The 24,550-nt window shown below is 51.5% G+C and overlaps 1 protein-coding gene across 1 annotated transcript in view; it reads left to right on the forward strand.

Annotated features, from left to right (window-relative positions):
- Stum (stum, mechanosensory transduction mediator homolog) overlaps positions 1–22,779 on the forward strand; it is a 49,981-nt gene extending 27,202 nt beyond the window's left edge. Inside the window, exons 2-3 of the mRNA XM_057770704.1 lie at positions 12,134–12,313; positions 16,444–22,779. Coding sequence (XP_057626687.1) covers positions 12,134–12,313; positions 16,444–16,478 — 215 coding nt within the window. The 3' untranslated portion in view covers positions 16,479–22,779. The remainder of the gene's footprint in view (positions 1–12,133; positions 12,314–16,443) is intronic.
- Positions 22,780–24,550: the final 1,771 nt, after the last annotated feature.

Genomic DNA, 24,550 nt, shown 5'->3' on the forward strand with positions numbered 1-24,550 from the left:
ACTGGTCCTTGAAGGCCGCTCTCCCTGACCTTCAGAGTCTTGCTCAGCTGTTCCTCCAAAAACAGCATTTTCTCTTCCAAACAATGAAATAAAATAGGGGCTTAACTGAAAATAAAACTGTGTTTTCAAAGAGAATCTTAGGGAGCTAAAGCTAAACAATGACAGCGCCCCAGCTGTGTGTCAGGTGTCTGTCCCCCTAGCGCCTGCTACTGCCTCTGGGTTGAACCCAGGGCCGGGTACATCTAAGCAGCCACTCACTGAGCTACAACCCCAGCCCATTACGTACTTTGTATTTTGAGACAGAGTCTCAGTTAGTTGCCAAGGCTGGCCTTGAACTTACTTTGTAGCTCAGGCTCACTTTGAATGCATCATATCCTTACCTTAGGCTCCCAGGTAACTAGGCCTGCACTGTCAAACTGGGCTTATGGCTGATTTAAAAAAAAATCATTATTATCAATGTGTGTGTGTGTGTGTGTGTGTGTGTGTGTGTGTGTGATGTGGATATGTGGGCGTGTGCACGTTGCAGCTCTTATGTGGAAATCAGTGGGTCATTGTGTGAGGCCAAGTCTCTCCTTCCACCCTTCCATGAGTTCTGGGATAGGATGGGCACTCCAGTCACCAGTCTTACGGGAGAAGCACTTTGCCAGTTGAGCCATCCTCTTGGTCCCAAAGCTTGGGTTTCTATGCCAACAGACACACTGGGACTGGGTTTCTAATAATTTATTGGACCAAGAAATCAAACAAAACCTGAATTGTATATATATATTATCCATTGCTAAGAACTTAGCTCCCTCTAGGCACTTTAAGTGTGTAATCCCTATTAAGTTCCTTGCTATGTGTGCTTGGGTGTTTTTCTACCCCACATCTTTCCAGAGAGGAACTGGCCCTTTAAGATTTGATAGAGCAAGTCCTGCAAATGCAGGGGCTTGCCTAGGCTCACACAACCAGTGAACCCTGAAGTCAGCAGTAAAATTCAGCAGGCTGACCCTTTAGCCAACACTCATAACCACTGCCCCACTCTGCCTTTCCGGGCTTTTCCAGCAAGTCACTGTAAAATAAGCCTATTTCAGTTGGTTATTTCCAAAATAAGGGTACCAGTAGGGGAACCTTTCCCTATAGTACGGAATACTCTGGTATGGTGAGCAGCAATGCCATCGCGGTATGGAAGAAGCCTTTCCTGAGCCTGTCCTAGGAGCCCTGGCAGGAAACTATCCTTGGTCCTGAGGGTACACAGATGGGCTCAAGGGCTACTGGGTTGGGCATGGTGCCCAGGAGGCACATGATAGGCCTGTGGGGAGCCATCAGCCAGACAAAGAACACCTGAGCCTGGGTCACTCTCTACCCGGCTTCTGCCCTCTCTCCCTGGTCCTCGGAGGCTGGGGAGCCGGCTCAGCTGAGCCACCCTTCCATTGTTAAGTGGCCACCTGAATAAACCAAGGATGGCTCCTCAAGATCTCTTGAAAAAGGACTCCTCAGAACCCCCAGGTCTTTCTAATATCAGTGCTGGGTGCCCCGGGGCCAAGGGTGTTCCTGGAAGTTCAAAGATCTCAACGGTAGCTCTGGGCCTGTTCCGTGGCATCAGCCATTTTCTGTCAGATGTCTGGATGTCAGCTGTCCCTCACTTGCTTGACTGTTACATCACCTTCTCTACAGCCAGAAAGATGCCGCTGGGGGACATCTTTGTAAAGCAGAATCTCAACGGGTGCTTGTGACGTTTTATTTTTTTGTTTTTGAAAAAAGAGAGAAAAAAAACATCAGCAGTTCAGCCACAGTAAAGACAATGTTTCATTTTGTTTAGTATGTGCCTGTCCTTGTCCATATGCATAAATATTTTAAAATAATTTCCCCACACAATATGCGTACTATTTTTGTGATCTCACTTTGAAGAACTTCCCCATCTCTTTGTGTAGCCACTATCAGACTTTTCCAGGCTGCGTAAAACTTCGACATATGGATGAACCCAAGCCTCAGGCTTCACAAAACTGACATGGTGAACTTAGCAGTTACAGTATAATTTTTTAAAGGGTAAAGGGGCTGGGAAGATGGCTCTATGGGTAAAATGCTTGTTGAGAAAGCATGAGCACCTGTGTTTGTCTCCTCAATGTCACACTCGCAGAAAAGCCAGGTGCGGCAGCCCACACCTTTGACCCTCATGTTGGACAAACACAGATGGATTCTGGAGGTTACTAGCTAACCAGCCTGGCTGAAAACAGTGGGCTATTCAGTAAGAGGCTCTGGCTCCAAAGATAGGATACTGAGTGACAGTAGGGGACACTCAAAGTCATCCTCTAGCCACATGCCTGCACAAACAAGTGAGCTCATCCCATCACACCTATCCAGGCAAATGCCATGCAAAACATAATTTAAAAAAAATAGAATGAATAACTGTCATCAGCTACTGTGATTTCAATTCCAGGTGTCTCTGCTTTCAATTTCACTTTCATATTTATAGCTAATATGCTCCCTTGCCAAGGTTCTGCTCCAGTCCAGGCTACTAAGGAGGACTGCTCCCCGCCAGTCTCTTCCAACGGCCCTCACCCATCAGTCTTAGTTTGCATTCTGAACATGTCATGCGTTCCTGTACCTTCCGGTCACAGCGGACCCCCAGCATTACCTTCCATAGGTGAGGAAACTTGATGTCTCACTGCCCATCTGTAGGGTTTGGACCCTGGCATTCAGTGCCAGATTCCTGCTGTGCCTGCTCACAGTGCCATCCTGCCTTCGCTGCCTCCATCTCTCCAGCGACGGGTCCTACAGCATTGAATTCTGTGGGCTTAATCTCTTAGTACCCGGTGAGTCTTGATGCTGGCCTTCCGTGGTGGCATCCATAGTTTTGCCCTTTTCTTGGTCTCCAGCCGGTGCTGTATAAATGCCAGTTGAATCCATGTGGGGGCTGCCATAAACTGAGTCTGTCTTTTAGGAAGGGGCAGTCCTAGTTTGGGCAGCTCTAAACCGCCAACATTCGCCTCTCACGGTTCTGGCGGCTACAAGTCAGAGAGCAACCAGCTGGAGTGGCGAGGAGCTCACGAGGACCCCTTCTTGATTCTCTTCATAGAAGGGAGACTCAGAGGACACTGGGGAGCTGTGTGCATCTCTCTGTCCCCTGTGAGGGCCTGGTCAGGGCCTGGTTCTACCTTGGCACCAATCTCAGTACCTCAGCCCAATCATCCCCTAAAGGCCCCTCATACTGATAATACCATCTTATTGGAGATCAAGGTCTCAAGAATTCATCCATGGGAAGCAACTTCACACCTGGGAGTGCAGCTTCCAGGTCTGATATTAAAGTCTGATATGTTCTGTGGTGACATGTGACATGTCATGTATGTCAACAGTCTTCTGAGGCCTCCACTGTGATCAAAAGAAAGATTGCAGGGCACAGTGGCCTTCTTTCTTCTTGAAGTGTGTGACTGCTATTTCAGGCACCTGAAGGCAGCTCCTTCTAGCACTCCCAGTGACCACGCACACCTGACCTTGAACTTCCCTTGGTGTTTGACAACTCTGGCTCCTGCTCACTTGCACTCAGGTGGTGGGGACCCAGGACCTCTGTTCCCTCTAGAGTTGATAAGCAAAGGGTGGCATTTCATCATTCAGGTGACAGAATGAGGCTCAGCCATGTGCCGCAGGATCTCAGCCTTGTCCTGGTGTCAATGACTCCTTAAGGAAAAAGACCTAGGCTCTTTTCTTGGCATCTACAGTGCCCCCTGGAGAACTGCCTCTGGACTTCATCAGCATCCTCCATGTCCTTGATCACAGAAAGACTCCTGGCAGCTGGCAGCTTGGGTAGAGCCCCTTTCTGCTTTTAATTTCAGTGCCTCTCCATCCGTGGAAATGTCATCTGGCCAGGTTATAAATTCTTAGGTGACGGAGGCTGCCTCATGCTCTTCAACAAATGTCACCACTGACCCATCCCCCGCTCTGTCACCTACACAACTGTCCTCAGTGAGGCACATGCCAGATGGGGGTAAAACAAAGAGCTTTAGGGCCTTCATAGTGCTCTGGTCCTCCTGCCCATGTCCCATGCTCTCTCCTAGGTACAGTCTTTGGGGATTGAAGCCCAGGATCTGTAAGGAGACTCCAAGCATTCTGTGAGGTTAAACTGCTCACGCTTAGCATCTGGGAGACCCTCCGGGACACCTCTGCAGCTCCCCAGGTCCCCACAGTCCCTCCAGGTCCAGAGATGGAGGAGGAAGGGAGGCAGAAGGCAGAGATTTGTTAACAAGCCCAGGGCAGCTGATGCAATGCCCAGTGCCATTAAAATTAACGGCCGGTTCCAGCTGACTTGGCCTCCAGCAGGACAATCAACCTCTAGTCACGGTGGAGGCATTGAGAAGGGTGGGGGTGGGGGCTAGTCTCTTTGCACAGTCCTCCTCCTCAGAAGGAAGGTCAGTGGGAGCCACTGATTTCAGGAGGGAGCTCTGATAGGTACAGTGAGATAAATGCTATCAGTAGCATGCTGGTGTCCCTACGAATGGTATGATATATTTATGAAGACATCTGAGCTTTTTGCAAAGTCGAAAGCTACCCATTGACCCTTCCTACCACTGGTCCAGGGTATGGGTGAATTTGTTCTGAAGAATTTTGAGGGTGTCAAAGATGATGAAAACATGATACCCGCCCATTCTTTCCTCACGATACACACACTGGCTAGGACATAAACTTGCAAATTTCGTGCCAGCCAGGATGTGAAACTATGGCCCCACACTGGGTCTGTGAGATGCTCTTGGATGAATAACTCAACACAGTTCCATAGGAGAGACATAGCTGTCCTATAGGCTGGTGCTGGCCTTGAAACCCAGGGTCTGAACCATGCTAAGTATCATTCCACTACCAAGCCACATGGCAACACCTATTGGGTCCTCCAGCTCTACCTCTCTGCCCTGCCTAGCACAGCTTTATTCTAAGACTGTGCTCAAGGGCTACTTTGTTGACAAGCCAGCCGGCTGAGGCTAGAGACTGAGCTGTTTACTTTCAGGGCCGCACTAAATATTGTCCCCAGGGTTTTTATCCCAAAATGTTTGTGGCTTTCTAATTCTCTTTCCCTCGGGCTTCCCTTGAGAACTGGCATTTCCTAGGGTTGAGTGTGGCTTTAATGCAACATCTCTTTACCTCATTCTTCCCTGAACCAGGCTATCTTCAGGGGGGCCTGTTTCTAGGGGCATGGCTTGAATTTCCAAATGGCTGTACAGTAGGGTTGGGGCTCCCTTGCCATTGTCTTCCTGTTCCCCAAAGCTTATTTTCAGCCAGGCCCTATAGATGGATGACTGTGTTCAGTGATGAAGGCGTTTGCTGTCCTTCATTACCACCCATACAATGGAACAACTGCAGAGCCAGCTGTGGGGCACATCTGGGGTCAGGCCTAATTTACAGCCTAGCACCCAGGGGTGTGTGTTTTAAAGGTTTCTTTCTTTATTATGTATTTTTACTGCAGCAGCAGCAGCAGCTTCACAGAAGGGCAGATGGGCAGTCCTGCCCTTGTCCAAGCTCCAAGCATCAGTACGCTCTCCCCCGACCCAAACCCCATCGCCTTCTACAGCTCCCATGTGAGGCTCATGAAGCTGAACCCCACGAGAATGCGAAGGGTGGACCTCTCCAGCCCCCGGGGCTTTATTTTCGTAAGCAGAGCCTCCCCCTCTCCTGGAGGGGGACTCCATGGCTCACTTTTTATCCCTGACAGGAGTCGGGGAGGGAATGGAAGGAAGTTCTGGGAACTCTGCCCAGAGTTCCACCCCAGGCAAGCCCTTTGGGGACTTCGAAGGGGTAGGAGAAGGGGAGCATAGGGCTCTTTCTCCTCCTACTGTCTGGCTCAGACCTGCATCCTGAGTTCCTTGGGGGAAGTTGGGCACAGACACCTCACAGGTGGAATGGTAGCCAGAGGGCCTGTGGTAGAAAACCGGCATGACCTGTGTCTAGTACGATTCTGTGGGAAGGCCTTCCTCAGGCTGCAACTGCTTACCGAGCTCTGTCACAGCCACGGTAGGATGTGTGGAACACACACCCATGCCTGCATGCCCGGGGCTATGGAGCACAGACCCCAGTGTTTGAGGCTATCATTTCTCTGTGCCTGCTGGTGCCGTGATCACAGAAGTAGCATGCCCAGGGCACAGGTCCCAGAGCAGCCCTGCCCTGCAACATGGAGAAGCTACTACACTGATCAAAAGGGCAAAACCGTGGACACTTGAGTTATTGATAAGATCGAGGCTCTCTTCTTTTTTGGTATGTGTGTTCATGTGTGTGTGTGTGTGTGTTTAGGTGTACACACAAATATATGTGCAGGTACTTGTGCGTATGGAGGCCAGAGGAAAATGATCGGTATCCTCCATGTTCTCCATCTTAGTTTTGAAGCTGATTTCTTGCTGAACTTGAAACTCAATATTTCTAGGCTGACCGGAGAGCTCCTGGAATCTGCTTGTCTTCCTCCTGGTCACACCCACCCCATCCTCTAAACTCTGGAATTGTGGGTGCTGGGAATCCAAACTCGGGTCCTCTCGCTTGCCCAGCAAATGCTCTTACCCCCTGAGCCATCTCTACTGTCTGGTGGGGTAGTTTTCTGATGCTGTATCTGTGAGGCAAATCTCTGCAGCCCTGAGTGAGGATTCTCAAACCTAGCCACCCATCTGAGTCAGCTGGGGGAATGCTTGTCTTTTGTTTATTTTTGGTGCTGAGGATGGAACCCAGGGCTTCATGTGTGAGAGCAAGCTACACCCCAGCTTCTGTTTAGTGTTTTTAGATAAGCAAGTCCCAGAACCGTCCTTTCCTTGTGCCTTCGAGGGCTGGCGTTTGAACTCTAGAGTCCACACCTTCAGGAGCCTCCATCTACCGGTTCTCATGTGCAAACTGCTTTGGGTTCTGCCTCAGCCCTGACCAAGGCAAGTCGAGGGTTCGGACTCCCCAGGGCAGTCCGTCATGGTGGTGAAGTCAGATGTCAGGAGCTTGAGGCAACTGGTCGGCATTGCACGTGCAGTACAAAAGTGGAGTGATGAATGCATGCTTGGTTACTGCTCACCTCTCTTTCTTTCTCCGTTTTATTCGGTCCAGGAGCTTATGTTCAGGAATAGTCCCGCCCACAGTTACAATGAGTCTTCCCACATCAACTAACATAATCAGGATAATACCCTACAGGCATGCCCGGAGATCTGTGGTCTGTCGGTTCAGCAGTTCTGATGAGCAATCCATCTTCTATCAGTAATGACAGATGCTTAACTTGAGCTGGGCACAATGGGGCAAGTCTGTGATCCCAGCACGTGGGAGACTGAGGCCGAGATTTCAAATTGGTAACCTGCACTATCTATATAACATACCCTGTGTGTGTGTGTGTGTGTGTGTGTGTGTGTGTGTGTGTGTGTGTGTGTGTGGAGAAGCCCTATTATAGAGATGTTTTACTTGGCAGGAAGAGAGAAGGGAGGCCATAGCTACAGAGACAGAGGGTCACAGCGCTTTGGCAAAAGTCCACAGTGAGCAACAATGGGTGGGGTGACTCGTGGATGTATGAATATCATTGTGAACGAAGCTTTTAGCTGGACACAGTAACACATATCTGTAACTCTAGCACTTGGGAGGTAGAGGTGGGGGGTGGTGGTCAGGATTTCAAGGGCAGCCTGGCTACGTGAGACTCTGTCTAAAAAGAAAAAAAAAAAGTCTTACCCATTTTGTGTGTGTTGGGGAGTTGCATGTGTACATATACATGCTTGCATGTTTGTGTGTTTGCGGAGGTGTCAGTCATGAAGCCTGCAGGCCTGAGCTTGATCCTTGGAATTCACACGGTAGGGGGAGAGAGTCGATTCTTGCTCTGATCTCTATACACATGCCAGGGCATGTGTGTCTCCCTCTAATAAATAAATAAATTTAAAAAAAAGAGCAGCGTAGGTAGAGAGGGGGTAGCATGCGCTCAGCACACTCGTGCTCCTGTAATGGCATCTGTGTTATTTTCACTTAATATTTTCCCCACGCATTCGGGTTCCTCTCCCACCACCTTCTTACATCTGCAGGGTTCTCTTGTGTAGTGCTGTCGACTTGTGTTCATCTCCTGCTCCCCACACGATACTCCAGCAGCAGCGAGGATGGTGCCATGTACTTCTCGAGTCCTCCGTGTCCCTGACACTTCTCAGAGGTTGTTTCTCCGTCCACCAACACCTGCTGCCAGCCTCGCTTCCTTACGGCTCCTTTCCGTCACATCCCTCTCCTGCTCACCACTCCCTGGAGCTCTGCTCTCTGTAGGTTAGGCAGAGCCACAGCCCAGCGTTCAGAGTCCTCCACAGCGATCCAGCTAGTCCTCATTTTCACGTCAGCCCCTTATCCATGTCACCACTGCTGTCCCTGTGCTGTGCTGTCTAAACTCACTTCCCTCTCCTCTCTGGATAAGGTGGATCTCATGTCCCAGTCACTCACCTTCCCTTCTTCCCTTCTTTTTTTTTATATTGCTTTATAAATAATACCATTCAAAATTTCCACTTCCTCCCCTCCTCTCATTTCCCTCCTGCTCCCCAACTCACCCTCCACCCTCCCCCTCCAGTCCTAAGAGAGGGCAGGATATCCTGCCCTGTGGGAGGTCCAAGGCCCTCCTCACTCCATCCAGGCCTAGGAAGGTGTACATCTAAACAGACTAGGATCCCAAAGAGACAGTACATGCAGTAGAAACAAGTCCCAGTGCCATTATTGATGGCTTCTCAGTCTGCCCCCATTGTCAGCCACATTCAGAGGGTCCAGTTTGACCACATGCTCGTTCAGTCCCGGTCCAGCTGGCTTTGGTGAGCTCCCTTAGATCAGGCACACTGTCTCAGTGGGTGGACCAACCCCTCACGGTCCTGACTTCCTTGCTTATCTTCTCCCTCCTTCCGCTCTTCAGCTGGACTTTGGGAGCTCAGTCCAGTGGTCCCATGTGGGTCTCTGTCTCTATCTCCATCCGTCTCCGGACGAAGGTTCTATGGTGATAGTCAAGATAGTCATCAGTGTGACTATGGGACAAGGCCAGTTCAGGCACCCTCTCCTCTACTGCCCAAGGACATAGCTGGGGATCACGTTCCCTTCTGGGACTCTGCATAGGCCCTTAATCTTCCCAGTGGAGTATGAGTGCCTGCAGCACTACAGGCTGCCAGGACAGGACTGAGTTAGTGCCTGAGGCAGCCTATACAGACTTGCAAGGGGTAACCTTGTCTCATCACCCAGAAAGGAGAGTCCTCAGCCGCTGTGTGTCCCTGCTGGACCGCCCATCCTGTGGAGACAAGAGCTTGGTTTTGCAGCTTCCATAGGATTGCCGTGCTCTATGCTAGACCTGTGTGGCTGGTGCGAGGCCAGCTTCCTGGGTGTCGTGCTGTACTGAGCTTCATCATTCCTGGGTGGGGGGTTGTTTGGAAATGCAGAGCCCTGGGCACTTCAGGCATTCAGGAGTAATGGGGAGCCTGGGCACCATATCTGCTACAGAAATCCTTCAGGGTCTGAAGGCACTCGGTACCAGGTCTTCTACCTGCTGTGGGAGAGGTACAGCGCCTCCTTGTTGGAGATCTGAAAGGAAAGGATATGGGGAGAGGCGGTGGGGCCTTCATTGTGGATAGTAGTTCAGATGAGGAGGAGTGTGGGAAGGGTCAGGAGGAGAAATCAGCGGCTAGACTCAGTCCCTCAGCCTCTGTCTTAGGCATTAGGGCAGACCAGAGTAAAGTCGGTGTCCGGAAGCCAGTAGGAGCTGGTGAGCTGGAACCAGGGGTTAGATACCAAATTCAGTGAGAATGGGAAGGGGGGCTAGACACCAGGTTCAGCAGGAGTGGGAAGAGGGGCTAGACACCAGGTTCAGCGGGAATGGGAAGAGGGGTTAGATACCAGGTTCAACAGGAATGGGAAGGGGGTTAGACACCAGGTTCAGCAGGAATGAGAAGGGGAGTTAGATACCAGGTTCAGCGGGAATGGGAAGGGGGGTTAGACACCAGGTTCAGCGGGAATGGGAAGAGGGGCTAGACCAGGTTCAGCGGGAATGGGAAGGGGGGTAAGACACCAGGTTCAGCGGGGATGGGAAGGGGGTTTAGACACCAGGTTCAGCGGGGATGGGAAGGGGGTTTAGACACCAGGTTCAGCGGGGATGGGAAGAGGGGAATAGACACCAGGTTCAGCGGGAATGAGAAGAGGGGTAAGACACCAGGTTCAGCAGGAATGGGAAGGGGGGTAAGACACCAGGTTCAGCGGGGATGGGAAGAGGGGTTAGACACCAGGTTCAGCGGGGATGGGAAGGGGGTTTAGACACCAGGTTCAGCGGGGCTGGGAAGGGGGTTTAGACACCAGGTTCAGCGGGGATGGGAAGGGGGGTTAGACACCAGGTTCAGCGGGGATGGGAAGGGGGGTTAGACACCAGGTTCAGCGAGGATGGGAAGGGGGGTTAGACACCAGGTTCAGCGGGGATGGGAAGGAGGGTTAGACACCAGGTTCAGCGGGGATGGGAAGGGGGGCTAGACACCAGGTTCACTAATAATGGGAAGGGGGGTTAGATACCAGGTTCAGTAATAATGGGAAGGGGTTAGACACCAGGTTCATTGGGGATGGGAAGGGGGGCTGGACACCAGGTTCGGCAGGGATGGGAAGGGGGGTTAGACACCAGGTTCAGCGGGAACGGAACGGACAATCTCAGTGTTCTCGAGGGAACAGAGAGAACTGGGGTCCTGAGAATGGTCACCAGTCCATAGGCCGATTTCTCAAATGTCTTAATTCAGATCCTGACCTTCTTCTGTTAGGTCATTGACCCTTGGGGTCATTGTGGGAGTCAACTTGTGACTGTGACTTTGAGCAACTTAGTTAATTCCTGAGTCTCTCTATATAAGATAGAGTGGAAGGCTGCATACCTGCCCCCACAGACGTCTGCGTCCCAGTCCCTACACCTGTGACTATGTGAACTTACGTGATAAAAGGGGCTCTGAGACACGATGAAGCAGGAGATCCTGAGAGATGACATCATCAAGTGTTTCCTCACATACGGCAGGCAGCAGGACCAGAGTTCAGGGGTGGCATCATCAAATGTGTCCCTACATAAGGCAGCAGGACCAGGGTTCAGGGATGACATCATCAAGTGTGTCCCCACAAACGGCAGGCAGCAGGACCAGGGTCCAGGGATGACATCATCAAGTGTGTCCCCACATACGGCAGGCAGCAGGACCAGGGTTCAGGGGTGACATCATCAAATGTGTCCCTATATAAGGCAGCAGGACCAGGGTTCAGAGATGACATCATCAAGTGTGTCCCCACAGACGGCAGGCAGCAGGACCAGGGTCCAGGGATGAGAAGACAGCAGATCAAGGACAGGACGCTCTGCTGCTGGCTCTGGCAATGGAGCAAGGGGCAATGAGCCACGACCATAGGCAGCTTCTAGAAGCTGGGGCAACAGGAAATGGTAGCCCCATACTAGGCCCAAAGCCCCATTCAGACTGCCCTGACCTCCAAAATAGAGGAAGGAGGCATTTGTGTTGTGGAAGCCTCTAAGCTTGTGGTAATTGTGAGCACCTCCAGGGAGAACGAGAACTCGGCTGAGTTCTCATGCAGGGGTGGGGATGTGTGATGGGGTGGGAGGTGGGGTGGGAGATGGGGGAGGTGGGGGTGGGGCGAGGCCGGGCTCAAAGTTCACATAAACAACAGTATCTTCAACAGGGGTAAAACAGAGGTGGAAAGGGGGAATGGATAGGGAGGGGAGGGAAGGGGACCCCCCAGGTGGCTCTTTCTGCTACACCCCACCCCTGTGGTTGGAATGGTTACGGAAACATCAGAGATGCTCTGAGACTGTCTGGCTGCAGTCCCATACTCCACCAGTCCCAGGTCCCAGTCCTGTCTCCTAGCCAGCATCATGTGGGCTGAGATAATTTCCTGGTTCTCCATCTCTCTGGAATTCAACCTCTGAGGCTGACTTCTGGGTCACCCAATGACTCCTGTTTTCCAGAACCCACAGGCTTAGCACTGGGCCCTAGAGGTCCCATGTCACACCTCCTCCAGGAGGTGTCCTAATCTCTTCACCTTGGAGACAGACTGTGGCTAGGACCTGAGCAAGACAGAGGTCCAGAGGACAGGGTGCAGGACCTCCTGTTTCTCTCCGGGCCGTAGGGGTGGGCTGGCAGCCTTGCGGCCTCCCCTGAAGCTGTTCCCCTCTGCCCCCTCTGGCCTCCCCCAGGTACCTTCGTCTCGGCCTTCACTGTGCTGTGTGGGGCTCGCACTGACCTCCCAGACAGGCATGTGTGCTGCGTCTTCTGGCTGAATATCGCTGCGGCCCTAATTCAGGTGCTCACGGCCATCGTTATGGTGGGCTGGATCATGAGCATCTTCTGGGGCATGGACATGGTCATCCTTGCCAGTGAGTAGCGGCTGGTGTGCTGAGGGCAGAGCGGGGTGGGGATGGGGGTGTGGCAGGGGTGCCAGAGCTGTGGGAGGAGCCTAGGAGGGACAGGAGGCCTACACTTGGGCCAGGACCTCTCACCCCAAAGACACGGCTTCCAAGGGCGCACCTGTTCCTCTGCCCTAGTGCCATGGCCACCTTTCCAGAGCCCTCTCTACCATACCAGCCCTGCAGGGTGGGTCTCCCAGGGAGGGTCCTCTCCAGCAAAGACATCACTCCCGCCTCTGTCAAGGAAGTTGTTCTCCCACTGAGCCGGTGTAAACTGGTATGTTCAGAATGAGGTTGGCCTCCAGCCCGTGGCCGTGTGTCTACATCACAGTTTCTAAAGGAAAAATAAGGCCACACAGTCTTCACCCGCAGGAAGCCGTGTAACTGTGTTTTACACATAGAGCGGAATGACTCCTCGCAGGGTTAAACTACACTCTTTGGTTGATTGGTGCCAAGCCTTACAAGTTCTCACTGTCTTTGAAGGTGTTATTGATTCAGCCATTGTTAATGCAAAGTCAGTTTAGGTACGAAAGTGTTTTGGGGAAGTGTATGAAGTTACAACATCAAATTTACCAAAGGCAAATGATCAGTTCAAAAATAACCTGGCAGACTCTTCAGTCAGACAGCACCTGTCTTGAACAGCTGTTTCCCTGTACCTCCATTCCTCTTTCCACCTCATTGGGCAGAGGGCCTCAATAACTGGGGTTATATCTCTTCAGTCACTTGCTGTTCATACCCCGTCCCTACACGCCGCTCCTCACTGGGTGTACAGGTTGAATCGCCAGTGTGGAGGAAAGCTGGACCAGGTGAGGATCCTAGAGGCAGGAGGAGAAGCCAAGTGACAGAGGCCAAAGAATGACTTAGAATAGTCTAGAATGGTCCAGAACCTACTTAGCCTTAGTTGGAGTTCCTTGAAAGATGCAGGAAACTCAGGTGCACACACAATGCTAGGACCAGAGTCAGTGACTAATCAAATCACCCCCCTAAAGAAGGTTCAAGGGTCAGAGCCGGGTGGGACTCAGTGTGTGGCCAGGGTGCCAGGCTTGACAGCAAGACTTTCCAGAATTCAGAAAGGAAGTCAGTGGGTTGAACTGTTAGGCTGTCCTAGAGCCAGGGGAGGAGCACCAGGTGGCAGTGAGGGGAACATTCCTGTCTGCCTGGAAGAGCCTCAGCTCAAGGTGAACTCACCCTGCATCTGATGACCTCCAGTGAGTCTCACTTCCACTGTGGACGTCCCAGGAGCACGTGGCCACTTCTCCGGGGACATGTGGGACGTCTGCAGGCCCCAGATCCCATTCCCAGTTAGATCTAGGAGGTGCAGCTACTCTAGAAAGCCTGAGAGGGCTCTTTCTGTTATTGTAACAAACACCAGGATAAATCAACTTATCAACAAAAACAAGTTACATTACCCTGGGTTTTAGAGGATTCGATGCTGGTTTGGTTGGCTTTATTGTTCTGAGTTGTGACCAGATAACACTTCATGGCAGGACAAAAGCCATTCCGGGGAGGGGAGAGAAAGAGAAGAAACAAGAATCTCCAGATACCCTTCAAGGAAATGCATCAATACCATAGACTTCCTGTTAGGGGGCCAATCTTTGCACCTGGGCCTTCAGGGGACATTCGAGGTCTGTCATGGCAGTAAGGGATACGCCAGACTAGGTCTCAATAGACATGTGTTGATGCCAAATCTGGTTCCCACAGCTTCCTGAACTCAGATGCTCTTTGGCTTCCCTCAGATTACTGCCCACCAAGCCCTTCACATGCCAGGACTACCATGTCAAAAATGAGCTCAGGACCCCAAGTAATACATGTTAAACTTGAAATGTCATGAGTTGAAGCACTGTAAATTATCAGTCATCTGCGCTTGTCTTTGGTCCTCCTTAATCTCCAGGAACAGGAGTCTAGACCAAAGCCATAAGTTTAAGAGCACTCCTGTTAGGCCTAGATGAGACACTGTAGATCCCAAGATGTGTAGATGGGGGTCCATGCTCTCCCTCCCTGCCTGTCTCTCAGGTTGATGGCTTGGCTGGAACTCCACAAGCTGATGCAGGAGCTACAATCTGGCTGCAGGATGTACAGATATCAGTGCCCCCAGCCCAGCTCTTCTTCTGGCCCTGCAAGCTCCCTTGTGGGTTTGTCAGTCCCTTGGGTATCTGGGATACATTCAGAGATTCTGTCTTGGCACCAATTTTTTTTGTCATGATTTTTTGGGGTCTTCAGAAGAAAATCAGTCCCTGTCTCCTCTTCCCAGACTGGCAAATACACCCACCAATCTCAATAGCCATCACCTTTTCACCTCTTCTAAATATCAGACTCACCTTCAAAAGATGGATGCACCCCTCTCCTGTGATGGACTGGGGTTGCGCTGAGTAGCCATGTCTAAGGAGGTGTCTTGGGATGGCCCCTAGGAAGGGAACAGCTGCAACTGACTTTGTCCCAGGAACAGTCAGGACATTAAAAACACAGGTTGGGTTTCACGTGACACCTTGGCCACAAGTGACCACAGTATCAGATGGATCAGATGAAGGTTTCTGAGAGGAATCAGAGAGTTGGCTGAACAGAGATGCTCCATCAATAACAGTGAACAGCAACAGTCGTAGCAGCTTAACAGCTGGTCAGCGCTTGCCTGCTAGCTCTCTTAACTGCTCTTCCTATTGCTGCATCAACAGCTGGTGTTGATAATCATTTGTGATATCTGTCTCAGCACAAGGCTCTGGGAAGTCATTACTAATGGATCCAAGATGACTTCCATCCTCAGGTCTTTCCCAAAGCAGTAGACTTTATAAATGCAGGTCCAGTCGGTAGATGGAACTAATCGCTTAGCCCAGACAGAGCTGGGCTGGGACCAGGGCCAGTCACTGTAGCATCTTTAGCTTGTCAGTCACACCTGTCTTCTCTGTACCTGTCCCTCTTCTAAATCACCCAGAATGTGCCCGGAGAGCATGGGCTGGGACCAGGGAATAAAGAAGAAGTAATGACAGGAAGCAAGCAGGGGCGTGGGCATGGCTGAAGGGGGCACTGGGCAGACAGGGGCAGGGCAGTGTGATACAATCGCCTGGTGAAGCTGGCTGCTGGCCACTGTGAGTGGTCACTGGGAAGACTAAGCCCACCTTGGTTGAAGTCTGTCTTCACAGGTCTTTGGTAGAGTACCCCTTCACCTTATGTCCCCAGTGCTTTGGCTGCTGTGTTCAGACCGTTTCTTTCTCTCTCTTCTCTTCCTGGTGCTGCCTTGCTTCTCTGCGGCTGCAGTCTCCCAAGGTGAGTCTGTTGGTAGAGCGACATCCTCTATCCTGCACAGATATCCCTCCCTCTTAACTGGTTAACAGTTAATTGCAGTTTTAGCTTTTATTTGGAAAGGAGAGTACCTAGCATAACAGGTCCCTAACGTCTCTACCATCTCTGTTCACTCATGGCCTCTCTCGTCACTTCTATTGCTCCTAGGCCCCTAACCATCATTGGATTGTTAGCTAAGGCTGACAGGTGGCCCACTACCTAGACAGACCCAGTTGGGACTCCGGGCCTTCCTCCTTAGACCAAGGTAAATGTCTGGCAGGGTCACAGCTTGGTCCACCCTTCCCGGCTGTCTCAGCTCTGTACTCTTACCCCATCCGATAAGCAACAATTCCCTGGCATCATCAGTGCTCCCAGAGAAGGCTGTGGATGCAGCCCAGGGAGAAGCACGAGTCAATGTGCAAGGACCTGGGTTTCATCTCTGATGCTGGAAAACAAAAATCACACGATTAACAACAATGTTCTGAAGACTCAGTGTGCTCCAGTCCTGTTCCTGTCCCAGCTACCCAGCTGGCTGAACATATGTCAGACAGTTGTTCCCTTCTTGGGTGGCCAACTTCATCCCTCCCTCCCTCCCTCCCTCCCTCCCTCCCTCCCTCCCTCCCTCCCTTCCTCTCTCCTTCCCTTCCTCTCTCTTTCCTCCTATATAGCCTTGCCTGTGAGTAGTAGGATCGTCACTGCTCACTGTACAAATAAGGTCCTCACACGATAAAGAAGGTCTCGTGAGTATATTGTGGACTGGGATCATGTTGGACAAATCCTAAAGGGAGTGTCCCCCTAACTGCCTCTCCTCTTCTCCTTCCTCACAGGGTACAAGGATCAGGGTATCCCACAGCAGCTGTGAGCCTACAGGACCTGCCAGGGAAATCCAGGGTCCTGCGAGGGCTGCGCCAGGTGGCTTCAGGCACAAGGACCTTCACATGTTCTCTTCTGCCATTTCTCAGATTGGGGTAGAAAGAGAGTATTTCAAAAATATTATTTATTTCGAAAAACACACCTGCTTTTCTCAGCAGGCTCTGAGGCCAGCTTCTCTCTCTGCTCCAGAGGCGCATGGGAGGAACAGGGTCAGAACTTCAGGACTGGGCTAGCGGCGGGATACTGACCAAGCACCAGGGACGCTGGGCATGCCCATCCGACTGCCCGCTGAACAGGCACCCAGGCCTGTCGGGCTGGGCTGCCGTAGGCCCTGAGCAGGTCATCAGACACTCTCCCAGGCATTAGGACTTCATGGAATACTTGCGCTGGGTCCTCTTCCCCTCACTCAATCATGTGGTTTCTGCATCTGCTCTGTGGGCTCCTGGGGGCAGTATCAGGGTAGAGGATGCAAGGTGGCCAGGTGGTAGCCCAGCATGGAAAGGTTCCTGGGTCCCCACAGGTGTCTGATGACACCCCAGCCTTTTAGTTGCTGGGTGTGCCTGTGTCCTTTGCTTCCCAGAGGCGAGGGTGGCACCAGCTCCACCTCTGCTAGAGTTCCAGATGTTTATATGCAAAATGACCGGGCTGAGTTGTGAGTGGCTGCAGACCAGCAGCCTCCTTGGATGTATTTATCACTGTTTCTGGTCCCCTCTCCTTCTGACATCCACGTGTTTCCAAATCCAGATGGTTTGGTTTGAGGAAGGTGACGGAATCCATTCATTGCTATTTCCTAACACCCAAGCTGAGTCTGGGCTTCCCACCCGCCGTCAAGCAAGCGGATATCTCTAGAGAGACCCGTGCAGAGTCAGTTGTCTTGAGACCCATGAACTGTAAAATGGCCTCGCCTGTTCAGGTCTCCTGAGCAAGTCCTGGGGGACAATGGAGACTTGTCTGCGTGCGAAGTGTGAGAAAGGTGACATCATGACCTGGAATTCATACATGCCGCAAGAAGAGGCAGTGTGAGGCTGTTGCTGTTGGCACGACTTGCGGACCCTGGTGCCCCCTTAAGCAGCAAGCCTAGGCGTGATGTGCCAATACAGGGTTAGATCCTTAATGGGGGGAGAAACCAACAGAAGGTTTGCGGGCACCAGTCTGAAATTAAGAAAAGGCGATCCAGAATTACAGTGATGACATGCCTATTTGTATCTTCATTCCCATGCTAACGTAGGAAGCGCTAACGTGTGGGACAGGCCCAGAGCTAAGTCCCCAGCCGCACTGGCCTAGAGCCATCCACGGATCCCTTTTGGAGAATCTCTCCCTATCTAGCCGAGGCTCTGCCACAGCACGGCCAGGGCTAAAGAAAGCTCTCCACCTTCTACCTTGGTGGATGGGGGCTCCTGGGAAGCAGCTCCCATTTCTCTGGGGTTCCAGCCCCCTACCAGGCTTCTTAATAGCAATCTTTGGGAGCAGACCTCCAAACTGGACAGCCCCTGACACCACAAAGAAATGTAATCTGTGGCGTCCTCACTCCTGGCTCTGACTCTGGACCAGTTTGCCTGTCCTACCCTGTATTAGTTTCTTCCAGGGCTCTGTGGGATCAGGTTGCACCCTTGAACGCCTGCCAGGGTCCTGTATCTTCCATGTTTACTTCTGTTGCTTCCGTGTGTCTGCAGCCCCTGTCTTGGGCTACCACTCTGGCAGATTACTGCTCTCAAGGGAGCTACATCAGGTAGCAAAGCTGTACAGATAGCCACGGCACAGGGAAATGATGGGTGGAGCCCTCCCGTGCTGCCAGGCCACAGCCCTTTAACCCCCCCCCCCATAGGCAGTGACGACAGCCCTTGGCAAGAGCAGCCCCCAGAGTGAGGGAGAAGTCTATTTGCCTGGTTTGGACTGGGGGTGGCTACCGGGGAAGTTGAGAAGAGATAGCAGTTTGTATTGCTTGTTTAGTGACATGAGCCAGCCTCGAGTGGGACTTTTCTGAGTGACAAGTGTCACCGTGAGTTCCAGTGTGGGATGGCTTAATACAGGGGTTTTCAAGCTTGGAAAGTTGTCTCCTTAGCACACCCTCTCCAGGTGGCTGATGTGGGGACTTAGGAGCCCCCGGAATAGAGAGTCTGAGGGTTACCATTAGCTACAAACAGCAGCCCCCTGGTGAGGCCTAACTTTACCATAATTGTTCTCAGACAGTGGACAGGGGCTAATTCACTCCACAGTCCAAGCTGACCACTGGATCTAGGTGACCAGAGTTCATTTACAACCAGTGATCTAGGGAGCAAGGCCATCAAGCCATAAAGTGCTTTGTGGCCACAGGTGCTTTAGTGACAAAGCCCCTAGATGGCCTAGCTCAGGGCTCCTGTCCCAACCTTGGGAAAGAGTTCAGAAGCATATTCTCTGGCCAGGGGCAGAAATCACAGGCACACAGAGAGCATCGTGGTGTATGAGACATTGCCAGGGCATCGTGGTCAGAGTGGCCATTTTTCCCACCACCCTGGGACCCCGGAACAAGAATGATGCACCAGGTAGCCTGAGTGTCCTAGCTTCATTTTGCCACTGGGATAAAATATGGTGACAAGAAAGCAACATGCAGGAGGGAAGGGGATCTTGCTGCCGCCGCCTTGATTTCCTTTTTTCTCCTGATCCAGGTGATACACAGTCTATCACCGCAGAGTCAGGAAGCAGCTAGCCATACACCCACAGTCAGCACCACAGAGCGAGGATGCATCCGTGCTGTTTGCTCTTTTCGCACCTCAGATAGTTTTAAGTAAACTTACAAAGCCCAGGCCCATGAAATGGTGCCACCCACAGTCTGGGTGGATCGTTAACTTCAACTAACAATTTCAATTAACAACTAAGAATTGCTCAATTAACAATTAAGATAATCCTCCCCAGACATGCCCACAGGCCAATCTGATCTAAGTAATTTCTCATTAAGACATTTTCAGGGTGATCTTGATTTTGTCAAGCTAAAATCAAGCAGTGGTGTGTAGTGTGTTGTGGAGATCACTGGGGACCCCGGACTGTGGCCCCCATGGCATTAGCCACCCCCAGTTTCAGACTGACCAAACTGCTGCCCTTGCCTGGCTTAAGACTCCAGCTGCACTGGAGAAAAGGAAGTGACAGGGACTTGGTCTGCTCTCTGCCCCCAGGCCCCAGACCTGCCTCCAGGCCCCAGCAAACAGTCTCCGCAGTAGGCCTGGCCCAGGTGTTGCCCTAGTGGTTCATCTCCACTGTTCTGTGAGCCGCCTGTGGGGAGGGGTTTAGTTAAACAGTCCCCTGGAGAACAGAGACTCCCCCCCCCCCAGACACACCCCCCTCAGGAGTCACAGAGAGGGATAAAGAACCTCTTCCAAGGCTGGGGTAGTGTTTCCCCCTCTGCCTTCCTGAATTTTTGACCTCATCTGCCCTCAAAGCCGTGCCTCCTGGCTTCCATGCACCCCTTATGGAGGGTGGAAGCCGATGGCAGCTGGCACAGTTGGTGCTGGGAGCTGCCTAGTTCATGGGATCCAGTTCCTGCGTTCCCTCACAGGACCAAGGCTGCACTGATGCATGATAAAATTGTGGGGTGTAGGAGGCTGGGGGCTGGGGAGCAGAGAGGAGAACTCAGCTAAAGGAGACACAGAAAATAAACCACATGGCTAGCGTGTTCCCTAGACAGAAAAGGATCAAGATGTTCCAAAGAAAAATCATGTGTACATCTCAAATGCTGGGCTTAAGGCCAGCGCACAGGGGCTGAAACCCCAAGACCAGGAAAATCCCCCCAAAGTTCTAAGGTTCCTGAAGGGGGCAAGTAAAGCTGAATGATAGTGGGCCTTTTACCTTAAGTTGCAAAACACACTTATCTTTCTCTAATCCCTCTTTAGCTGCTCTCTTCCTTGCTGGTCTGGGCAGATGGCGACCTTCACACATGCCTCCAGCTTATGTGAGGTGGGAGTAGGCTATCCAGTCTTTAATGATGTGTATCATTGTTAGAGACCTGCATGAAGAAAGCATGGGCCATGCTGGGGAGCCAGAAAGGCGGCGCGTTGGTAACGGCTCCCTCCTGGTCTTTCTCACACCCTCTGGATCATGTTCTAACTGCATTGTAGGGGTAATAGGGGAGCTCTGGAAACCTCCAACTTCACCGGTCATGGCTTCCCAGAGGCTGGCCTTCTTTGTGGTTTGTGAGGCTTTGGGTTTAAAGAACTGTAGCCACTTGGTCACTTAGTCCCGGACAGAAGTGTGCCCGATGCAGACCAAGGTTTCCCCCTAGTGGCGGCAGGAAGCCAGGGCACCATCTATGGGCCTGGGGATGGGGTCCACTGGCCCAGCTGTGGGGTTCCGCAGTTGGCAAATGTTCCTTCAGTGCTCAGATGAAAGATGCCCTCCAGGCCACACCCCTGCAGTACCCAGCTTCCATCAGTGACAGCAAAGTGGGAGAGACCCTTTCTTCAAGGACCAGCTGCTCGATAGGGGAGAGTTCTGTGCCGAGGTTGTAGGGGACCGGGAGATCATCTTGGGCAATGGCAGGGACATAGTGCTGTGAAGAGTGCTGAGGGAAAGGCTCAGAGCTTGCAGTCTTCCTTTTCTTCCCGTCAGCCTTTGAGAGCTTCTGAATGTTCCTGAGTTCGCAGAGGTGTGAATTCACTCAGAGCATGACCCAGCCTCAATCCCATGATGCACCACGACAGAATGGATCCCAATTAGAGTGGTCCCAAGTACCCTCCATGTCCCAAGGTGACTATGGTCTAGCTTCACCCATGTCCACGACAGTATAGGAATAAAGCCAGTCCTTCATTTCCCCCAAGTCCTGCCAAAGCCAGGGGTTTCGAGAATGCAGACCCATCTACCCAGGCGGGGTGGCATGTGAACCTCGTGAACCTCACTGCTCACAAACGCCGGCAGCCCCAGAGCTCGGAGAGTCAGTTCCTCCTGGCAAAACGAACACTGGTCGGTCCAGAATGCTCCAAACCCCTTCTACACCCCACCCCGTCCCAGGGCAAGTGACCTTTCCTAGGGAGACCCAGAGAAGTCACCAAAGGTCTAAAGAAATGATTCCACCAACGTTAAGTTTGGGACCCAGTGAGTTTATGGGGTTACTTACTGCAGCATGGATAACTCTTGGTAAGCTATGTCACAGAAGCCCTAACCCAGTATAGCAAATGATTCAAGAAAGCTGTATCACCGCTGTCCTCATCCCAATCAGTCCCACGTCCCCAGCCGCATCCCCTGTGCACACCGGTTCCTCTCTCTTATGGGGTCTTTGGGTTCAGTAACCCCACTGCACCAAATCCAGATCCACTGAAGTACCGGGGTCCCAGAGTAGTCTGATGTGGGAGGGGCAAGGAGGGTGCGGTGACGTCTTCCTGGGGGCCTTTCTTGGGTTTCAGACAGCACTTTGATTTTCTGAATTTCCCCTGCACTACCTGCCCCAGCCCAGGAGCGAGCAAGGAATAGAGGAGGAGGGAAGTTTTGAGCGGGGAGAAGCCATGATGGGGCTTGTGACTAACTTCTGCGGGCATCCATGGAGCCGAAGCGGGCCGTCCTCACAGGCGGTATTCCGTGGAGCCAAAGCTGGCCGTCCTCACAGGCACAGTTGAACACTGTCGTACAGGCTGCTCTTTTGTTTCCAGCAACACATGAAGACCCTGGCTGTATCACTGAATTTTGGGCACGTGTTGTGTTGTGAATTACTGCTTTGGTGTCGCCGTTGGCTTCGTTTGGATCTCTTGTCTCTGTTAGATTAACTGCTGTACATTTTCATGTTCTCTGACTAGTTCCAGGGCCTTTTTCCCTTACTCCTACTCACGGGGAGCCCACGTGCCCCAATCCAGCCAGGGGGTCGGGGCGGCATTGCCAGCCCATTCCAAAGATTGGAGACTACTTGAAATAGTTCAGCCCTAGGGAAGATTCCAGACTTGCCTGGCTTTGCAAACTGGGGCCCAGATCTGACTTTGGCTAAATTTCCCTGGTGTCCTCAGGCTTGACACGGCCGCTATGGCGCAGGTTTCTGCAGGGCCCCACAGGAGCAGAGCAGGGCTCCTGCTTCTCCAGCTTCCCAACAGCTTTGAACCCCGTCCTTCCGGCAGTGCTGCTGTACATGTGATGGAGAACCTCCCACAGCAACAAAGCCCGTGTACATATCTCCATATACATATGTGTACATACACATGCGATCCTGTTATAAATACACAAAGCATGGCTTTTCTTTGGCATTCTAATTCTTTTTTTTTAAACCTTGGGAATATGGTTTTGGAAACATTGTCTTCCTTTTTCTCTTTTCTATGTAATAAACATTCATGTGACCTTTCTGGTGGCTTCTCAAGTTCCCATGTCTTCCATTTCGGTAACCAGGCAGATCTCCAACCCGTTCTAAATGCTTCCAACCTCAGCTGCCGATCTTCCCATTCTGCAGGCCACCTTCCCTTCTTCAGGGGAACTGATCCAACGTTCTCTCTGCTTACCAGGACCTTTGGAGCCAAGGATGCATACTCCCAACAAAGCACCAGGACCCGGCCCTGGATGTGCGCAGAGGGAGCCCATTTCCTTTCTTGGCAGCTGGACTGGCTGACGGGAAATGTGTGTGAGATGCATGTTGAAATGGTGCCTTCCACAAATGAGCATCTGGGTACGACAGTCAGAACTGAGAGCTAGGTGGCTGTTGGCCATCTTGCGGGGTCTTCTGAAGTGAGGAGGGGATTGCAAAGTCTCGTCTACAGCCTGGCCAACATCTTCATTGGCTAATGCCCAGAGAACTAGGGAACTCAGCACATTCACTGATGGAGGGAAATAAACACATTGCAGATAGGAGAATGTAGAAGGTGGTCTACGATCTGACAAAACAGTCTTCACTAAAGCAGCAATTCATCAAGGGGACATTATGATTCTAAATGCATGTGTCTTGAATACAGGTGCACGCAATCTCATAAAACATACTATTTATTAGGTGGATAGTCTCAGATTAACCTTATCGTGATAATACCGGCTTACTTCAATACCACACTCTCACCAATAGGTCATTCCCACAAACAAAACAAAACAAAAAAACCCCAAAAACCCAAACCAGATATATTAAAATTAAATGGGATTGCACACCAGATGGACTTAACAGAGATCTGCAGAACATTCCATTCAAACGCTGCAGAGTTTGTATTCTTCCCAGAAGCCCATGGAGAATCCACCCATATATGGCACAAAGCCAGTCTCAACAAATACAAGAAAAATGAAAATGATTTCTTTACCCCGACTGATTGCAATAGGTATAAGACTACAAATCAGCAACAAGAGAAACTCTAGAACATATACAGATTCATGAAGAATCTAGAAAGTTCTGGACAGGCAGAAAAAAAATCTAATAAGATAGAAGCCACGTGTGTTAGTAAAAGATCAATGCTTTGGGGACAATTAGCCTTTGTGCTTCCTTGTCCCTAAGGAATGCCTGAGGGTATCTCAGGGGTCGTGAATGTCAAGCTTGGTTGACAAAGTGCATGTCCGCTGTGGCTGCTTCAGGAGCAGCAGCCTGGAGGAGCAAACAGGACATGCCTGCAGTGTTACTGTCAGTGGTGGGGTGGTCAGGGACCAGGGCTCAGCTCCTCAAATGCTAAGGGAAATGTCCGACCTCTTCCTGTTCCGCCGGGCAACCTACCACCTATGTTAGCGTTCCCATAGCTGTTTGTGTCTAACATAAGTGACTCAGAGAAAGAAGGAGATCTGTTCCCCACGTTGTTTCAGCGATTTTCATCTGTGTCGGGAAGCACCGTAGTGAGGGCACAGTGTAGCAGAGAAATTCACATCACGGCAAGCAGGAAGAAGACCAGCAGTAATGAGAGGGGGCCAGGGCAAGATAGCACCGCTAAGAACACACTCACAGTGACATACTTTCTCCAATTAGGTCAAGATCAAGGACGGGAGGGAGGGCGAAGGACTTGCTACCTGTTATCCACACACACCTCTGGGGCCAGGCGTGTCGTCTCCCCCGCCTCACCTCACACACTCACTGCTGTAGAGGAAGGGACCGAGAGTGACAGTGGCCACACTGTGCGTTCCTCACAGTGCAGATGAGGAGAAGAAACTGCGAGCCCC

This window comes from Chionomys nivalis, chromosome 5 (assembly GCF_950005125.1).
Source record: "Chionomys nivalis chromosome 5, mChiNiv1.1, whole genome shotgun sequence".
Lineage (NCBI taxonomy): Eukaryota > Metazoa > Chordata > Mammalia > Rodentia > Cricetidae > Chionomys > Chionomys nivalis.